Source organism: Pristiophorus japonicus, chromosome 12, assembly GCF_044704955.1.
Source record: "Pristiophorus japonicus isolate sPriJap1 chromosome 12, sPriJap1.hap1, whole genome shotgun sequence".
Taxonomy (NCBI): domain Eukaryota; kingdom Metazoa; phylum Chordata; class Chondrichthyes; family Pristiophoridae; genus Pristiophorus; species Pristiophorus japonicus.
In genome coordinates, this window is record NC_091988.1 from 53,601,928 (window position 1) to 53,621,709 (window position 19,782).

General features: G+C 44.6%; 1 protein-coding gene across 2 annotated transcripts in view; it reads right to left on the bottom strand.

The window, feature by feature from the left end:
- Positions 1-19,782, bottom strand: part of ogg1 (8-oxoguanine DNA glycosylase) — a 26,183-nt gene continuing 6,401 nt past the window's right edge. For both annotated transcript variants that reach the window (XM_070895485.1, XM_070895486.1), the window contains exons 4-8: positions 17,910-18,089; positions 12,623-12,801; positions 11,411-11,558; positions 5,753-5,802; positions 1-4,289 (exon numbers count right to left, since the gene is read on the bottom strand). In XM_070895485.1, coding sequence (XP_070751586.1) covers positions 4,200-4,289; positions 5,753-5,802; positions 11,411-11,558; positions 12,623-12,801; positions 17,910-18,089 — 647 coding nt within the window. In that variant the 3' untranslated portion in view covers positions 1-4,199. The remainder of the gene's footprint in view (positions 4,290-5,752; positions 5,803-11,410; positions 11,559-12,622; positions 12,802-17,909; positions 18,090-19,782) is intronic.

Genomic DNA, 19,782 nt, shown 5'->3' on the forward strand with positions numbered 1-19,782 from the left:
CATTGCACACTGGCCACCACACGGGCTTAGCTGAGCAAAGTCTTGGTCCAGTGGCAAGGGGGTCCAAGATGACTGGAGACCAGGCACTGCTATATAGGCCTATAGTTGCCTATGGCGAGATGTTGGCTGCAAGCTTGGCGCCGAAAGTACTGAATCTTTCGCGGGTCAGATGCCATCTCATCAGCATTGAGGACTGAAAAGGCTACGAATCTGAATAATGTTCCCCAAAATAGGTAGCCTCCATGGGTGAGGAGGGAAAGCTTCTTAAATGTAGCAGTAGGTAAGACAGTGCGAACAAATCAAACATTGTCATCTGCATCAGATATATCTAATTCATAGGCAGCGGATAGCTGAATATCATAGGCAGTCCCTCAAAATGAGAATGACTTGCTTCCACGCTGAAAAGGGATGAGTTCACAGGCGTTTCAATGAAGGACCTAATATTTCAGATCCCGAACTACATCTTGAAGGGTGGAAGATGCCTGTGCATGCATTTTTTAATGTGTGGTGGCCGTTGCACCCCAGCCACCACACGGGCTTGACAGAGCTAGGTCTTGGTCCGGTGGCAAGGATTAACCAAGATGACTGGAGACCAGCTCTGCTGCACGGACCTAGTGCGCACACATATCGCAGTGTGGGCTGGCCCATGCTGCCCTGAGCCCTCGCCTCTTCTGGGCCCCAAACTCTCGCCTCTCCTGGGCCCCGATCATATCCCTCTATGAACTCTTTCTGCTCCTTCGCCTCGACCTCGCCACTCCTGCTGTACCTACCCGCACTGCAATCAGCCGTCGTCCTCCTGCAGTAGCACGCGCTGCTCCTTGCAGTGGTATGCCGCCGCACACTGCTCCCTCTAATGGCCCCGGCCTGTTGATGATCTTACAGCTAGCCAATTTCCGGTCCAGGCTGCCGCATCTTGCTCCCTCTAATTGCCCCGGCCTGCTGAACCGTGTGCCATAACTGAGTGCCCAGCTTTCTTCACAGTGAGAGAGGCTCTGTGCCTTAATGCGAGGAGTATTCGTAATAAGGTGGACGAATTAACTGCACAGGCAGCTATTAACGAATATGATATAATTAGGATTATGGAGACATGGCTCCAGGGTGACCAAGGCTGGGAACTCAACATCCAGGGGTATTCAACATTCAGGAATAGACAGAAAGGAAAAGGAGATGGGGTAGCGTTGCTGGTTAAAGAGGAAATTAACGCAATAGTAAGGAAGGACATTAGCTTGGATGATGTGGAATCTGTATGGGTAGAGCTGCGGAATACCAAAGTGCAGAAAACGCTAATGGGAGTTGTGTACAGACCACCAAACAGTAGTAGTGAGGTTGGGGACAGACCATCAAACAAGAAATTAGGGCTGAGTGCAATAAAGGAACAGCAGTTATCATGGGCGACTTTAATCTACATATAGATTGGGCTAACCAAACTGGTAGCAATACGGTGGAGGAGGATTTCCTGGAGTGTATTAGGGATGGTTTTCTAGACCTATATGTCAAGGAACTAACTAGAGGGTTGGCCATCCTGGACTGGGTGATGTGTAATGAGAAAGGACTAATTAACAATCTTGTTGTGTGAGGCCTCTTGGGGAAGAGTGACCATAATATGGTAGAATTCTTTATTAAGATGGAGTGTGACACAATTAATTCAGAGACTAGGGTCCTGAACTTATGGAAAGGTAACTTTGACGGTATGAGACGTGAATTGGCTAGAATAGACTGGCGAATGATACTTAAAGGGTTGACGGTGAATAGGCAATGGCAAACATTTATAGATCACATGGATGAACGTCAACAACTTTACATCCCTGTCTGGAGTAAAAATAAAACGGGGAAGGTGACTCAACCGTGGCTAACAAGGGAAATTAAGGATAGTATTAAATCCAAGAAAGAGGCATATAAATTGGCCAGAAAAAGCAGCAAACCTGAGAACTGGAAGACATTTAGAATTCAGCAGAGGAGGACAAAGGGTTTAATTAGGAGGGGGAAAATAGAGTATGAGAGGAAGCTTGCTGGGAACATAAAAACTGACTTCAAAAGCTTCCATAGATATGTGAAGAGAAAAAGATTAGTGAAGGCAAACGTAGGTCCCTTGCAGTCAGAATCAGGTGAATTTATAATAGGGAACAAAGAAATGGCAGACCAATTGAACAAATACTTTGATTCTGTCTTCACAAAGGAAGACACAAGTAACCTTCCGGAAATACTAGGGGACCGAGGGTCTAGCAAGATGGAGGAACTGAAGGAAATCCTTGTTAATCAGGAAACTGTTAGGGAAATTGATGGGATTGAAGGCCAGTAAATCCTCAGAGCCTGATAGTCTGCATCCCAGAGTACTTAAGGAAGTGGCCCTGGAAATAGTGGATGCATTGGTGATTATTTTCCAACAATCGACTCTGGATCAGTTCCTATGGACTGGAGGGTAGCTAATGTAACACCACTTTTTCAAAAAGGAGGGAGAGAAAACGGGGAATTATAGACCAGTTAGCCTGACATCAGTAGTGGGGAAAATGTTAGAAACAATTATTAAAGATGAAATAGCGGCGCATTTGGAAAGCAGTGACAGGATCGATCCAAGTCAGCATGGATTTATGAAAGGGAAATCATGCTTGATAAATCTTCCAGAATTTTTTGAGGATGTAACTAGTGGAGTGGACAAGGGAGAACCAGTGGATGTGGTGTATTTGGACTTTCAAAAGGCTTTTGACAAGGTCCCACACAAGAGATCGGTGTGCAAAATTAAAGCACATGGTATTGGGGGTAATGTATTGACGTGGATAGAGAACTGGTTGGCAGACAGGAAGCAGAGAGTCGGGATAAACAGGTCCTTTTCAGAATGGCATGCAGTGACTAGTGGGGTGCCGCAGGGCTCAGTGCTGGGAACCCAGCTATTTACAATATACATCAATGATTGAGATGAAGGAATTGAGTGTAATATCTCCAAGTTTGCAGATGACACTAAGCTGGGGGGCTTTGAGGCTGCAGGGTGACTTGGACAGGTTAGGTGAATGGGCAAATGCATGGCAGATGCAGGTTATCCACTTTGGTGGCAAAAACATGAAGGCATAATATAATCTGAATGGCGGCAGATTAGGAAAAGGGGAGGTGCAACGAGACCTGGGTGTCATGGTACATCAGTCATTGAAAGCTGGCATGCAGGTACAGCAGGCGGTGAAGAAGGCAAATGGCATGTTGGCCTTCATAGCTAGGGGATTTGATTATAGGAGCAGGGAGATCTTACTGCAGTTGTACAGGGGCTTGGTGAGACCTCACCTGGAATATTGTGTTCAGTTTTGGTCTCCTAATCTGAGGAAGGGCGTTCTTGCTATTGAGTGAGTGTAGCGCAGATTCACCAGACTGATTCCCGGGATGACAGGACTGGCATATGAGGAGAGACTGGATCGACTGGGCCTGTATTCACTGGAGTTTAGAAGAATGAGAGGGGATCTCATAGAAACATATAAAATTCTGACGGGACTGCACAGGTTAGATGGAGGAAGAATGTTCCTGATGTTGGGAAAGTCCAGAACCAGGGGTCACAGTCTAAGGATAAGGGGTAAGCCATTTAGGACTGAGATGAGGAGAAACTTCTTCACTCAGAACATTGTTAATCTGTGGAATTCTCTACCGCAGAGAATTGTTGATGCCAATTCATTAGATATATTCAAGAGGGAGTTAGATATGGCTCTTATGGCTCAAGAGATCAAGGGGTATGGAGAGAAAGCAGGAAAAGGGTACTGAGGTGAATGATCAGCCATGATCTTATTGAATGGTGGTGCAGGCTCGAAGGATCGAATGGCCTACTCCTGCACCTATTTTCTATGTTTCTATGAACCTATGTCACATGGTCTCTGATCTGGTTAGCAATGGTGGTGGTTGCTTGGAGTGGAATATTGGTTCGGAGACTGGGAGCACTTGCTTTTCTTAGAATAGTGCGTGCTTTTAGAATGAGCTCAATAGGCAAATGAGGCTGTGAAAGTTGGCAGGTTGACAAAGGGCAGGTTGATTTGTGCAGAAAAAGTCGGTTGATGAGAGGAAAGTGACAGGTTTATGTTCAATCACAGGAAAAAAACTGGGCCTGAGACAGTGCAGAACTGCAAGTTTGAACAGGTGAAACAGGACCGGGGCACAAGAGCTACATGGTGGAAGAGTGTTAAACAGCAATGACATTATTCTCTATGTTGTGTCAGACTAATAGAAGTTTAGCTGTCAGCTCCTGGTGTTTCTGTTCTGTTTGGCTGTTGCTTGTATTTGTATACCTGAAATTTCTTCAAATCTGCAGCAAACAGAACCTGCAATAAAAGAGTGCAAATGATCAGCTATTGAGAGCTGGAGAGAGAACACAAGGCAGTGGCAGGAAGCTGTCAATATTGACTCTGTAAGCCATCCTTAGTTTGCTGCCAGGATACTGTCTAATTCTTATAATTGCTACCCTTTGGACTTGCCCCAATGTATCAACCAAGTATGCATGCAAGTTATCACAGATTACACTGTCACTTCACCCTAGACACCGATTCTTTCTTACTAAACACCTCACATAGAAATTACAACATGGCAACAGGTCATTCAGTTCAACCAATTAGAATTTGCGTTTGCCCTCCACTCAAGAAAATAGCCCAAATCTCATTTAACCATCCTTTCCCGATATGTTTGAACTGTATAAAACACTAGTTAGGCCACAGCTAGAGTACTGCGTGCAGTTCTGGTCACCACATTACAGGAAGGATGTGATTGCACTAGAGAGGATAGGGATGTTGCCAGGACTGGAGAACTTTAGCTAAGTGGAAAGATTGGATTGTTTTCTTTGGAAGAGGAGGCTGAAGGGAGACTTAATTGAGGTGTATAAAATTATGAGGGGACTAGATAGAGTGGATAGGAAGGACATGTTTCCCTTAGCAGAGAGGCCAATAACCAGGGAATATAAATTTTAAGTAATTGGTAGGATTAGAGGGGAGTTGAGGAGAACCTTTTTCATCCAGAGGATGTGAGGGTCTGGAACTCACTGCCTGAAACCCTCATCACATTTAAAAAGTACTTGAATATGCACTTGAAGTGCCATAACCTACGGCTATGGACCAAGAGCTGGAAAGTGGGATTAGGCTGGATAGCTCTTTGTCGGCCGGCAGACACGATGGGCCGAATGGCCTCCTTCTGTGCCTCAAATTTCTCTGATTCTATGGTATCCCTTTATCACTTTTCCTTTATCCACCTGTCCAATATAATCTTGAATGTTGACAGAATCTGGCTCAACCACTTAACCCTGCAAGTGAATTCAACTTTGTGTAAAGAAGATTCTCTTGCTCTGTTTGAATAGTCTTACATTTAATCTTGTATCTATGGACCCTTGTTCTACAGCTCTCGACTACTAATCCTGCTTTTGTCTATTCTATCCCATCCTTCCATAATGTTAAACACTTCTATCATATCACCCTATAATCTGCGTTGTTCCATCAAAAAAGCCTCAACCTTTCAAGTCTTTCTTCGGATTTGTATTTCTTCATGCAGCCAATATGCTAGTGAATCTATGTTATACCCTCACTAAAGCCTTAATATCCTTCTTTTAGTGTGGAGCCAAAGCTGCACACAGTACTTCAACTGGTCTTATTACAGTTTTATATAGGCTCCTCATTACCTCTTGGCATTACATTCTATATTCTCTTGTGATAAAACCTAGAATTTTTACATTCCCCTTTAGTTTTTTTTGATCATTCTGATTCTTATAGTCCTTTGTGAATTGTATATTTTTATTACTCACAGAATGTGCCCAGCCAGCAAAAGGACCCCAGAGGCTACGGAAAAAATCGCCTGAAATAAAATAAGGTATCCAGATATTACTATCAAGCTGCTCCATGCTGTAAGTACAAGACCTGTTCTACACTTTACAGCATATAAAGCTCAATTACATGATGATCTGGTGATGGGTTCTGTACAGTAACACCCTGTGTGTGCCTCTACCATTTCAACTTGATATAAATGAACATAACAGCACTGTGCCAGAGATCGTAGTATATAAAAGCACTGGACTAAAGACTGCAGTACACAAGACAGGGTCATATTAGACAACAGAAAGTGTTGTGTCAGAGATGGCAGTACTGTATCTAAGAGAGCCTTTGTTGTACTCAGCAGATTCGGTATGCTATTTATAGCAGATACTGTACAACAGAAAAGGTTATTAGTGAACACTATAGGTAAGTAATCCACTTAACAGACTATTCAGCATGGCGTTGGGCACCAAGATGTAGTATTAAAAAGAAGAAACAAGGTGCTTAGAGGACTGGGAGAGACAGTTAGAATTAGAAATAATACCGAATTAGGTGATTTCATGGGAAATACACAGAGGTCTAAGTTAGGGTTGGAGTGCGTGTGTGTAAATGCACAAAGTGTGGTTATTAAGGTTGGTGAGCTGCAGACGCAAATAGCCACTTGGGAATATGATGTACTGCCGATAACTTAGATCTGGCTCGAATAAAGCGAGGATTGGATGCTTAATATTGCTGGGTACAAGGTATTCAGGAAAGATTTGGAAGGACAAAGAGGAGGGGGCGCATTTTTGATTGAGGAAAATATTACAGTGCGAGAAAGAAAATGTTCTCGAGGGGTCAAGGACAGAATCTATTTGGTTGGAGTTGAGAAACAATAAAGGAACTATTACGCTACTTGCCGTATTTTATAAACGAGTGGAAATGAGATAGAAGAGCAGATTTGTAAAGAAATTACTGAGATGTGCAAGAACTATATAGTGATAATAGGATACTTTAACTAACCCAATATTGAATGGGGCAGTGATTTTGTTATGGGCAGTAAAAAGGGGAGGATTTTCTGAAGTGTGTTCAGGAGAACTTTCTTGATCAGTATGTTTCTTGTATAGAGAAGTGAAAAAGGAAATAAGACGGACAAAGAGACAGTTCGAGAACAGATGGGCAGCTAACATAAAAAGGAATCCAAAGGGTTTATATTGGCACATGAACAGTAAAAAAGTTGTCAGAGGAGTGATGGGGCCAATTTGGGGCCAAAATGGAGATTTATTGTTGGCGGCAGAAGGCACAGCTAAGATACTAAATGAGTACTTTGCATCATTGTCTAACAAGGGAGAGGACTTTGCCAGAAATATGGTAAATTAGGTTGTTGCTGGGATACTGGATGAGATAAAAATAGATAAAGAGGTACTAGAAAGGCTGGCTGTACTTAAAATGGATAAGTCACCCGATCTGGATGAGATGCATCCTAAGTTGCTCAAGGAAGTAAGAGTAGAAATTGCGGAGGTGCTGGCCACAATCTTCCAATACCAGGGTGGTGCCAAAGGACTGGAGGATTGCAAATGTTATACCCTTGTTCAAAAAAGGGGAGAAGGATAAACCTGGCAATTACAGGCCAGTCAGTCAGTGGTGGGGGAAGCTTTTAGAAACAATGGGCTCAATATTCCCCAAAGCATTTTTTTGGCATACTTGAAGAGTTACGCCCGATTTTTTGGGGCCTAAGTACGCCAAAAAAAGTGTTGTAAGTTTCCCCGTTGGATTTCTTCATTTGGGCATGGCCTAACCCGGCCTTTAATTTTGAGGGTGGAGCCTTGATCTGCTCCAAAAAGATTGGGCTGCCATGGTAACCAGGGACACAACGCGAGCTGAGGCTGCAAAGTGAAGCATACAGCCACCTCCCAACCCGCCCGAAGGCTGTCCGGTCTTCTCGGTCGCTGGTTCGGCTCTCTCTCTCTGGACTGTGTGTGTGAACCGGGGACCGAGAATGGGACCGGACTGTGTGTGTGAACCGGGGACCGAGAATGGGACCGGACTGTGTATGTGAACCGGGGACCGAGAATGGGACCAGACTGTGTGTGTGAACCAGGGACCGAGAATGGGACCGGACTGTGTGTGTGAACCAGGGACCGAGAATGGGACCGGACTGTGTGTGTGAACCAGGGACCGAGAATGGGACCGGACTGTGTGTGTGAACCGGGGACCGAGAATGGGACCGGACTGTGTGTGTGAACCGGGGACCGAGAATGGGACCGGACTGTGGGTGTGAACTGGGGACCGAGAATGGGACCGGACAGCCTTCGGGCGGGGTTGGAGGTAAGTTGCTGCTCTGTGTTTTTCAATTCTTTTAGTGTGTCCGGGCATCTGCTGTGCCGCTTTCCTTACCTGCGCTGATTTCCTTAACTCGAGGGAAGGTTTTTCAGGACAGGCCACATACGCTGGCCTCATCAGAACTGGAGTAACTCTCAGCTGGCCAAATTTCCCTAAATGGCCAGAATTGGCGTAAATGGCTGGTTACGCCCCCTTTGGCTGAAAAAAAAACTGACTTAAAAAATTCGTAACTAACTGAGTTACGCTGGTACAAATTGATGGGGGAAACTGGGGATTTTTAAGTTAGGCCAGAAAAAGCAGCCTGCTCAAAAAAAACACAGGCAAATACTGGGGAAAATTAAGCCCAATAATCTGGGAAAAAATTAACAGCCACTTAGACAAGCATGGACTAATAAAGGAGAGCCAGCACAGAATAGTTAAAGGCAAATCGTGTTTGACTAACTCGGTTGAATTTTTTGATGAGGTAACTGAGAAGATGAATGAGGGCAGTGCAGTTGATGATGTATATATGGACTTTCAAAAGATGTGTGATAAAGTACCACATATTAGGCTTGTTAGCAAAATTGAAGCCCAGAGGATAAAAGAGGCAAGAGCAGCATGGATACAACATTAGCTAAGGGATAGAAACCAGAGAGTTAGAAACATAGAAAATAGGAGCAGTAGTAGGCCATTCGGACCTTCGAGTCTGCACCCCCATTCAATATGATCATGGCTGATCCTCTATCTCAACACCATGTTCCCACTTTTTCCCCCATACCCCTTGATGCCTTTTGTTTCTAGCAATCTATCCATTTCCTTCTTAAATATATTCAGTGACTTGGCCTCCACAGCTTTCTGTGGTAGAGAATTCCACAGGTTCACCACCCTCTGAGTGAAAATATTTCTCCTCATCTCGGTCCTAAATTCCTACCCCGTATCCTGAGACTGTGACCCTGTGTTCTAGACTTCCCAGCCAGGGGAAACATCCTTCCACATTCCGTCTATCCAACCCAGTCAGAATTTTATACGTTTCAATGAGATCCCCTCTCATTCTTCTAAACTCTAGTAAATACAGGCCTAGTCGACCCAATCTCTCCTCTTAAGTCAGTCCTGCCATCCCAGGAATCAGTCTGGTGAACCTTCGCTGCACTCCCTCTATGGCAAGTATATCCTTTCTTAGGTAACGAGACCAAAACTGCACACAATACTCCAGGTGCGGTCTCACCAAGGCCCTGTATAACTGTAGTAAGACATCCTTGCTCCTGTACTCAAATCCTCTTGCAATGAAGGCCAACATACCATTTGCCTTCTTAACTGCTTGCTGCACTTGCATGTTTGCTTTCAATGACTGGTGTACAAGGACACCCAGGTCCCTCTGTACATCGACACTTCCCAAGTCATCACCATTTAAATAATACTTTGTCCTTATGTTTTTCCTACCAAAGTGGATAACTTCACATTTATCCACGTTATACTGCATCTGCCATGTGTTTGCCCACTCACTCAACCTATCTAAATCGCCTTGCAGCGTCTTTGCATCCTTCTCACAACTCACAATCCCACCTAGTTTTGTATCGTCAGCAAACTTGGAAATATTACATTTGGTTCCCTCATCCAAATCATTTATATATATTGTGAATAGCTGGGGCCCAAGCACTGATCCCTGTGGTACCCCACTAGTCACTGCCCGCCACCCTGAAAAAGACCCGTTTATTCCTACTTTCGGTTTCCTCTCAGTTAACCAATTTTCAATCCATGCCAATACATTACCCCCAATCCCATGTGCTTTAATTTTGCACACTAACCTCTTATGTAGGACTTTATCAAAGGCCTTCTGAAAATCCAAATACACTACATCCACTGGTTCTCCTTTATCTATTCTATCAATTACATCCTCAAAAAACTCCAGTAGGTTTGTCAAACATGATTTTCCTTTCATAAATCCATATTGACTTTGTTTAATCCCTTTGATATTATCCAAGTGTGCCATTATCACATCCTTTATAATAGACTTTAGCATTTTCCCTACTACTGATGTTAGGCTAACCAGTCTGTAGTTCCCCATTTTCTCTCCCCTCCTTTTTTAAATAGTGGGGTTACATTTCCCACCCTCCAATCTGCAGGAACTGTTCTATAATCTGTAGAATTTTGGAAGATGACAACCAACGCATCTATTATTTCCATGGCTACCTCTTTTCATTTGGGATGCAGATCACCAGGCCCTGGGGATTTATCAGCCTTCAGTCCCATTAGTTGTAGTGAATGGCTGTTTTTCGGACTAGAGGGAGGTATACAAAGTGGCATTCCACAAGGTTCAGTATGAGGACCATTGTTGTTTTTGATAGATATTAATGACTTGGACTTGGGGATACAGGGCACAGTTTTGAAATTTTCAGATGACGCGAAACTTGGAAGTGTAGTAAACAGTGAGGAAGATAGTAATAGACTTCAAGAGGGGAGAGACAAGCTAGTGGAATGGGCAGACACATAGCAGATGAAATTCAACACAGAAAAGTGTGAGCTGGTACATTTTGGTAGGAAGAATGATGAGAGACGATACGTTTTAAAGGGGATACAAGAAGAGAGAGACCTGGAGGTGTTTGTGCACAAATCTTTGAAGGTGCCAGGACAGGTTAACAAAGCAGTTAATAAAGCATACAGGATCCTGGGCTTTATAAATAGGGGCACAGAGTACAAAAGGCAGGAAGTTATGCTAAACTTGTATAAAACACTAGTTCGGCCCCATCTGAAGTATTGTGTCCAATTCTGAGCACCGCACTTTAGGAAGGACATGAAGGCTTTGAAGAGATTTACTTGAATGGTTCGAGGGATGAGGGAATGCAGTTACATGGACAGACTGGAGAAGCTGGGATTGTTCTCCTTAGAGCAGAGAAGGCTAACAGGAGATTTGATAGCGGTGTTTAAAATCACGAAGGATTTAGATAGAGTAAATAGAGAACTTGTTTCCAATGGCTGAAGGGTCGATAACGAGATTTAAGATAAGTGGCAAAAGAGGCAGAGGCGACATGAGGAATAACCTTTTTTAAGCAACGAGTGGTTAGGATTTGGAATGCACTGCCTGATAGGGAGGCGGATACAGATTCAATAGTAGCCTTCAAAAGGGAATTGGATAAGTACATGAAGGAGAAAAAATTGCAGGGATTTGGGGAAAGAGCAGGGGGAGTGGGGCTAACTGGATTGCTCTCCGAAAGAGCCGGTGCAGACTCGATGGGCCAAATGGCCTCCTGATGTGCTTGCTATTCTACGATTCTATAACTAGTTATCTAACCAGTGGCTGCTAAGTGCAGTTTATTGATCCCATTAACAGCCTGGGTTGATCTTTTCCTCACCGATTTCTCGATACATCTTGTCAGTGAGACTCTTCTGACCTGCCCCCAGGTGGGAGAGGTAATCACGCTTTGTGATCTGCCAGACGTGCGTGTCCACGGGAATAACTTCCGGTTTATCCAGAGACATCAAACAGACACAGTCAGCCACCTGGAGCCAGAGATCAGAGAATGAGAAAGTACAGGACCCCACAGTGTGTTTCTGAAACTTGTCTGATAAAGACAGGTTAGATGAACTTGGTTTGCATTCCCTTGAGTTAAGAATGTTGACGGGTGATCTAATCAACGGGTTTTAAAAAAGGATTCGACAAGACAGATACAAAGAAACTATTTCCTCTGGTGTAGTAATCCAGAACAAATGGGCATAATCTTAAAAATTAGAGCTCAGCCATTTAGGAGTGAAATCAGGAAGCATTTTTTCCCCACACAAGACTTGCATTTATATAGCGCCTTTCACGACCGTCTCAAAGCGCTTTACAGCCAATGGAGTACTTTTTGGAGTGTAGTCACTGGGATCAAGGGATATGTAGAAAAGGCGGTTAAATGGAGTTAAGATACAGGTCAGCCATGATCTAATAGAATGGTGAAGCAGGTTCGAGGGGCTGGATGGCCTACTCCTGTTCCTATGTTATAAATACACAGGCCTCTGGCAGTCGGAGGGGTTCATGTACTGTGCCAAAATTCAGCTTCAGGTTCACACCGAGACTCTGCACAAATCAAACAAGAGAACTGGTGTAAGCAGGATGTAAAAGCCCTGGAATCTAGCTCTCGGGCTACTGGTACAAATTCCAAACCTTGACTAGTGAAGGTATCCAGGTGAGTACTACAACAACAACAACTTGTATTTATATAGCGCCTTTAACGTAGTGAACCGTCCCAAGGCACTTCACAGGAGTATTACGAGATTTAAAAATTTCACACCAAACCGCAGAGGTAACCAAAAGCTTGGTCAAAGAGCTATGTTTTAAGGAGGAAAGAGAGGTAGAGAGGTAGAGATGTTTAGGCAGGGAATTCCAGAGCTTGGGGCCTAGACAACAGAAGGGACGGCCACCAATGGTTGAGTGATTATAATCAGGGATGCTCAAGGGGGCAGAATTAGGGAAACGCAGATATCGCGGGGAAAATTAAACTAATTCCTTTCAGTTTAGGAAAAACAGCAGCAGCAAAAATGTTTCCAATCCCTTGCCGGAGCCACTCTCAGATATCCCGGCCCACCTTTGCCCCCACGCCAGGTAAAGTGCACAGTGCACGTTTCGCTTCCTCGTATGGCGCCTCGCGAAGAGAGTTCAGCCAATCTGAACCATGTGTCTCCAGTATCATCTTTGCACTCTGACTGACGAACTTTGCTCTGTATCCAAATCCCAGCACTCGCAACTGTTTTTCCACATCATCTCCTACATGGAAAATCACAAGAAATCATCATCCTCTGCGCCAATCCAGCACTCACAATTGCCTCTCCACATCATTCCCCACCTAAATCCTGCCTCTTCACATCATCCTCCACCCTGACCCTGTCTCTCCAAAGCATAAGAATATAAGAAATAGGGGGGCCAAAATTGCCCCTTCCCTTAAGGCCCGTTACCACCGGAAATCGGTGACCACGCTGCGGAATGCAATGGCCTTCAATTTTTGTGTAATGGCCGCCATTATCAAACTTCCACTCCTGCGGTATCCCGGTGGCGACCCGCTCCCCCCCTACCACCCCACTGTTGCCGATCCGTCCTAAGTGTGTCATCAGAGCGCGTACCACCGCTGTTACCCCCCGACGGCGAAATTCCGCCAAGAAAATCTTCCTCCCGCTGGGCGGTGTCCAGAGCTGCTTTTCTAAGGCAGTCCATTGAGGCTGTGGCCTTCTAAAATGGCAGTGTGGCTCCCATTAAAGGGGAGGACGCACTGACACTGCCGCCAACAGGCAGCCTGGCACCCCTTCTTGGGTGCCAGACCACTGACGCGGCTGAAACCCTCCCTGATGGCCCAGTGGACTGAACTTTACAAATCGCGAAGGTTCTCCCCTTTAAGTGAAGGAGAGAGCCGTGGTGATGCGGTGCCACGATGATGTCATCAGCGTTATGCTGATGACTGACAGCAGCGGACATTACACCCAGCCCCAACTTCTGCCCCTCTAGAACGTGAACTTCCGCTCACCGCCGCACTACCGCCCTCATTATGAGCGACTTCTGGACTGGCGAGAAGAAAAGCCAAAGAGCGGAATTTCGCTCAAGAGGCAGAAAAGCCAAAGAGCGGAATTTCGCTCAAGAGGCCACCTCATTCACCGTGGTGGTAAAAATAACAGAAACGGGGTGCGTGCGCCTAGTTTCCAGCGGTGTGTAATTCGGCTCCAGGAGCTGGAATCAGCCATTTGGCCCTTCAAGCCCGCTCCGCCATTCAATAAAATCATGGCTGATTTTCCACCTCAACTCCACTTTCCCACCTGATTTCCATATCCCTTGATTCCCCTAGACTCCAGAAATCTATTTATCTCAACTTTGAATATAGCCAACAACTCAGCATCCACAGCCCTTTGGTTGCAGCGAATTCAAAAGATTTTCAATCCTTTGAGTGAAGAAATTCCTCCTCATCTCAGTTTTAAAAGTCCTTATCCTAAGACCATGTCCCCTAGTTCTAGACTCTCCAGCCAGGGGAAATAATCTATCAGCATCTACCTTGTCAATCCCCCTCAGAATTGTATATGTTTCAATGAAATTAACTCTCATTCTTCTAAGCTCCAGAGAGTATAAGCCCAATCTAATCAATCTCTCCTCATAGGACAACCCTCATCGGAATCAATCTCATGAACCTGTGTTGCACCACCTCTAAGGCAAGTATATTCTTCCAATAAGAAGACCAAAACTGTGCACATTACTCCAGGTTTGGTCTCAGCAAAGCCCTGTCCAATTGTAGCAAGACTTCCTTCCTCTTGTACTCCAACCCTCTAGCAATCATCATCCACCTCAACCCTGCCTTTCAGCATCATTGTGTCTACATAAAAATCAACATACTCTTTGGATCATTATCTCCTGACTAATTTTGAGATACGCCCCATACAATTCCTTGCCCTCTACTCATTTCCACTGACATCGATTCCATTTTGTGCACTGTACATTGTTATTTAAGTTAATGATTTTACACTGTATACACATGCGGGCCAATATCCCTCTGCACACAAGCTCACCTCTTGCACATCATTAAAGTGGGCCCATTTATGATACTAGAATTTCTTGTGCTAGATTACAAGCTGGTATAAATACAATGTGCTTCTATCAGTCTGTCTTTTCCGTGCTTCCTTGTTACTAGTCTGACTAATTGAGTTCCCCTCCCTTTCTCTGTAATCTCCTTCAACCCCCCCCCCCCCCGCCCCTGGGAGATATCTACGCTCCTCAAATTCTTGAGCATCCCTGATTATAAGGGCTCAACCATCGGTGGCCGTGCCTTCAGCTGCCAGGGCCCCAAACTCTGGAACTCCCTCCCTAAACCTCTCCGCCTCTCTACCTCTCCACCTCTCTTTCCTCCTTTAAGATGCTCCGTAAAACCTACCTCTTTGACCAAGCGTTTGGTCTTCTGCCGTAATTTCTTCTTATGTGGCTCGTGTCAAATCTTTGACTTATAACACTCCTGTGATGCGCCTTGGGACGTTTTACTAAATTAAAGGCGCTATATAAATACAAGTTGTTGTTGTTAAGGAAGTTGCTGCATTTATATAGTGCCTTTAACTTTCTCAGGATGTCTTAAAGTGCTTCACACTCACTGAATATAAGAATTAGGAGCAGTAGGCCATACAGCCGCATGAGCCTGCTCCGCCATTCAATAAAATCATGGCTAATTGTCGACATCACATCGTCCACTCTCCCGTCCGATCTTCCTATCCCTTGATTCCTCTAGAGTCCAAAGAAAAGAGGGCTTGTCCGGGATTTGAACCTGGGACTTCTCGCACCCAAAGCCAGAATCATACTCCTAGACGAATGAGCCGATATAAAGTACTTCTAAAGTGTAGTCACTGCTGTAATGTAGCAAAACATCGCAGCCAAGTTATACACAGCAATGTCCCACAAACAGCAATGAGATAAATGACCTGTTTTAGGTGGTGTTGATTGAGGGATAACTTAGAGGTGAGAGTGCTACTACTGAGCCAAGGCTGACACCGATTATTTCTATACTTTTCTAATTAAACCATACTTATTACAATCTATGTAGCTAAATGACTAGCCCCACCTACTAATGTAAAACTAAAGGGCTAACAATCCACAACCAAACTCGCACACATAAGAACTGCATTATCCCAAGATCTACACATAGACCGATGAAACTCAGTCACCAACATCTCAAAAGCAGACCACTAAAGAGTTCATCTGAACTCCAATTACTGGGCATCACCAACATCTGGTCCCAAAATAATAAGTTTTCTTTTTTTTTTGCACATCTGAAGATAATGTAGCAGAGACAGGATATCAAGAATTTCCCAGCTTCTTCAGGCTTGATCTATAGTGCTGCTTGGCAGGTCTCCTGGAGTACCATTTGCAACCAGTAGATGGTGCACTTCTCTTTTTAAAAAGAGTATTCTAAGAGTTTTCCAGTGTGATATCACCACCTTGTGGTAGAAAAGAGCGACAAGAGAAACCACCAAAACATTGCAGCCAAGTGAAACACAGCAATGTCCCACAAACAGCAATGAGATAAATGACCTGATAATCTGTTTTAGGTGGTGTTGATTGAATAAAATAAAACCATTGGCTCCTTTACCTTTTCACTGCTACAAACCTAGATTTATACCAACTATGTTTCAGCTGGCAATAATCTACTTTCCATGTCTTGCTTGCGTTCTCTTTTCTCCCCTAGCTCCTCAACAAATCCATGGTTGACGGTTACCCTCTCGTACCTCGCAAATGCCGTTATTAATAGAGGTACCAACTCTAGTTGGACTAATTCTGCACATGATGTAATGGCTTTAAGGACTGAGCTACTCGATACTCATTTATAATGGAGTAAGCAGTTTTCCCACAGATTTCCTCCAGTGGAAAATAAGGACCAGGTAGCTTGCTGTGGTCACATGATGGCTGGCGGCAGTTACACAGATAAATAGTTGAGCTTACCGTCTGCATAAGTCTTCAATGACTATAGCAACCATTACAGTTCCTCCCGATCTAAAAATCTGCACCTTGGTCAAACACGCCCCCTCCTACAGACTGAGGAAGAGCCGTTTGTTGAACGTGCTCCCATCCTGGTGACCAAGTTACCGAGTGAGTCTGGGGCATTAATCTTTAATTCTGAATACTCCCAGATAACGTGGAAGGTAACCCAAGTTATTAATCACGTTTCAGCCGTGACTCAGTGGGTAGCACACCCACCTCTGAGTCAGAAGGTTATGGGTTCAAGTCCCACTCCAGGGACTTGAGCGCAAAAATCTAGGCTGACGCACCAGTCTCAGAATAAGGGGTCAGCCATTTAGGGCTGAGATGAGAAGAAATTTCTTCACTCAGAAGGTGGTGAATTTTTGGAATTCTCTAGCCCGGAGGGCTGTGGAGCCTCAATCGTTGAGCATATTGAAGACAGAGATCGATAGATTTTTGGATATTAAGGGAATCAAGGGATATGGGGATAGTACAGGCAAGTGGAGTTGAGGTACAAGATCAGCCATGATCTTATTGAATGGCAGAGCAGGCTCGAGGGGCCGAATGGCCTCCTCCTGCTCCCATTTCTTATGTTCTTATATTATTAGTGGAAGGGGGCTATGTTGAAAGAGCAGTTCAGTGAAATTCAGGCAAGAACAAAAAAATATAAAGTACAGGACTGGACAGACTATTACAGCCTATCGAGTGAAAAATACCTTATCTTCTCTCTTTCACCCCTCCGTCGCTTAATTCAAGAATAAGTTTTAAATTTCCAAAATTCCTTGGGTGTGATGAGAGAAAATAATTCCTTTAAGTGCAGGTTGCTCAGTGTGTAAACAAAAAAGTGCTTGGTTATTGTGGGGCAATTTATTTATTCAGGTCTGCAATGAGTAATGATTTTATTTGTAAAGCCTGGGCCCAGGGCTGTGCAACCCAATATTCATTCCACTTGAGCTAGACCTGTTTTCCCCTCTTCAGATTGTAGCCCCCCCCCCCCCCCCCCCCCACTCCGAGGCATTGAATCAGGCTGGGGTACAGTTTCATAGGCACTGGCCATCCTCTGGTACCTTGCGCAAGTAGTCATTTCTCATGTGTAAGCCGACGATGAGGCTATTCAACTCATTCCTCATGTGTAAGCGACGATGAGACTATTCAACCAGATGGGGCATCGCAGCCGAGCCCCCCCACCCCCGATCCTGATCAGAGATTGAACCTGCCCTCGTGCAGCTGCACGCACCTGTTTCAGCAAGGGGGCCACTGGACAGTGAGAAGGACTGAGCTCCCTGGCTATCGTTTCTCCTCTCTGTAACCCAGCAGCACTGGGCCCAAATGTCGCACCCCCTGTACCACCCCCTTCCTCAGCCGGAGCGACCCCTTCCTGTTTGAATGACACCAACCTGCCAGGGTCTGTAGCGCTGGGAATGAGTAGTAGGTGTAGGAGTCCAGCTTGCACAGCCGTTCCCCGTAGGTCTGGCACAGTCGCTCAATCATTCCGGTGATACGCGAGATATGGTTGTTGGAGGTGCAGATAAACGAGAAGAGACACTCAGCGGGATCTTGGCGCAGCATGCGGACACCTGAAACAGCACGGAACGCAACAGGTTAGAAATAAACTCACTACTCATTGCAGACCTGAATAAATAAACTGTCCCACAATAACTAAGTACTTTTTTTTATATAAACACACTGTGCAACCTGCAGTGAAAGGAATTATTTTTTTCTCATCACACCCAGGGAATTTTGGAATTTAAAACTTCTTTTTGAACTAAGCGATTTTATAAAAAGTTCTGGGTAGTGCATCCTTCAATTCATTAGCCCCCACCTCCCGCCATGCTGCCTGCAGGTGAAGGGATAGTGAAAGACATGTCTTTGTTTATCCATTCTCTGGATGTGGGCATCGCTGGCAAGGCCAGCATTAATTCCCATTCCTGCTTACAACTGAGAGGCTTGCTTGGCCACTTCCGAGGGCAGTTAAGAGTTAACCATGTTGGCGTGGGACTGGAATCACATATAGGCCAGTCCGAGTAAGCGCAACAGATTTCCTGCCCTGACATTAGTGAACTTTTTGGATTTTTAACCACAATCTGACAGCTTCATGGTCATTTTTACTGATACCAGCTTTCAGTTCCAGTTTTCAAAAAAAAACCTGAATTCAAATTCTCAAACTGCCATGGTGGGATTTGAACTAATGTTCTCTGCATTATTAGTCCAGTAACCTAATCACTGCACTACCGTACCATATAACCACTACACTACTGTACTGTATCACTGCACTACCGTACCAGTATAACCACTGCACTACCGTATTGTATAATCACTGCACTACCGTACCAGTATAACCACTGCACTACCGTATTGTATAATCACTGCACTACCATACCCGTATAACCACTGCACTACCGTATTGTATAACCACTACACTACCGTACCCTTATAACCACTACACTACCATACTGTATAACCACTACACTACCGTACCTGTATAACCACTACACTACCGTACCCGTATAACCACTGCACTACCGTATTGTATAACCACTACACTACCGTACCCGTATAACCACTAGACTAACGTACCAGTATAACCACTGCACTACCGTATTGTATAACCACTACACTACCGTACCCGTTTAACCACTACACTACCGTACCCGTATAACCACTACACTACCGTACCCGTATAACCACTACACTACCGTACCCTTATAACCACTACACTACCATACTGTATAACCACTACACTACCGTACCCGTATAACCACTACACTACCGTACCCGTATAACCACTACACTAACGTACCCTTATAACCACTACACTACCATACTGTATAACCACTACACTAACGTACCCTTATAACCACTACACTACCATACTGTATAACCACTACACTACCGTACCCGTATAACCACTACACTAACGTACCCGTATAACCACTACACTACCGTACCCTTATAACCACTACACTACCATACTGTATAACCACTACACTAACGTACCCGTATAACCACTACACTACCGTACCCATATAACCACTACACTACCGTACTGTATAACCACTACACTAACGTACCCGTATAACCACTACACTACCGTACCCATATAACCACTACACTACCATACTGTATAACCACTACACTAACGTACCCGTATAACCACTACACTAACGTACCCGTATAACCACTACACTACCGTACCCTTATAACCACTACACTACCATACTGTATAACCACTACACTAACGTACCCGTATAACCACTACACTACCGTACC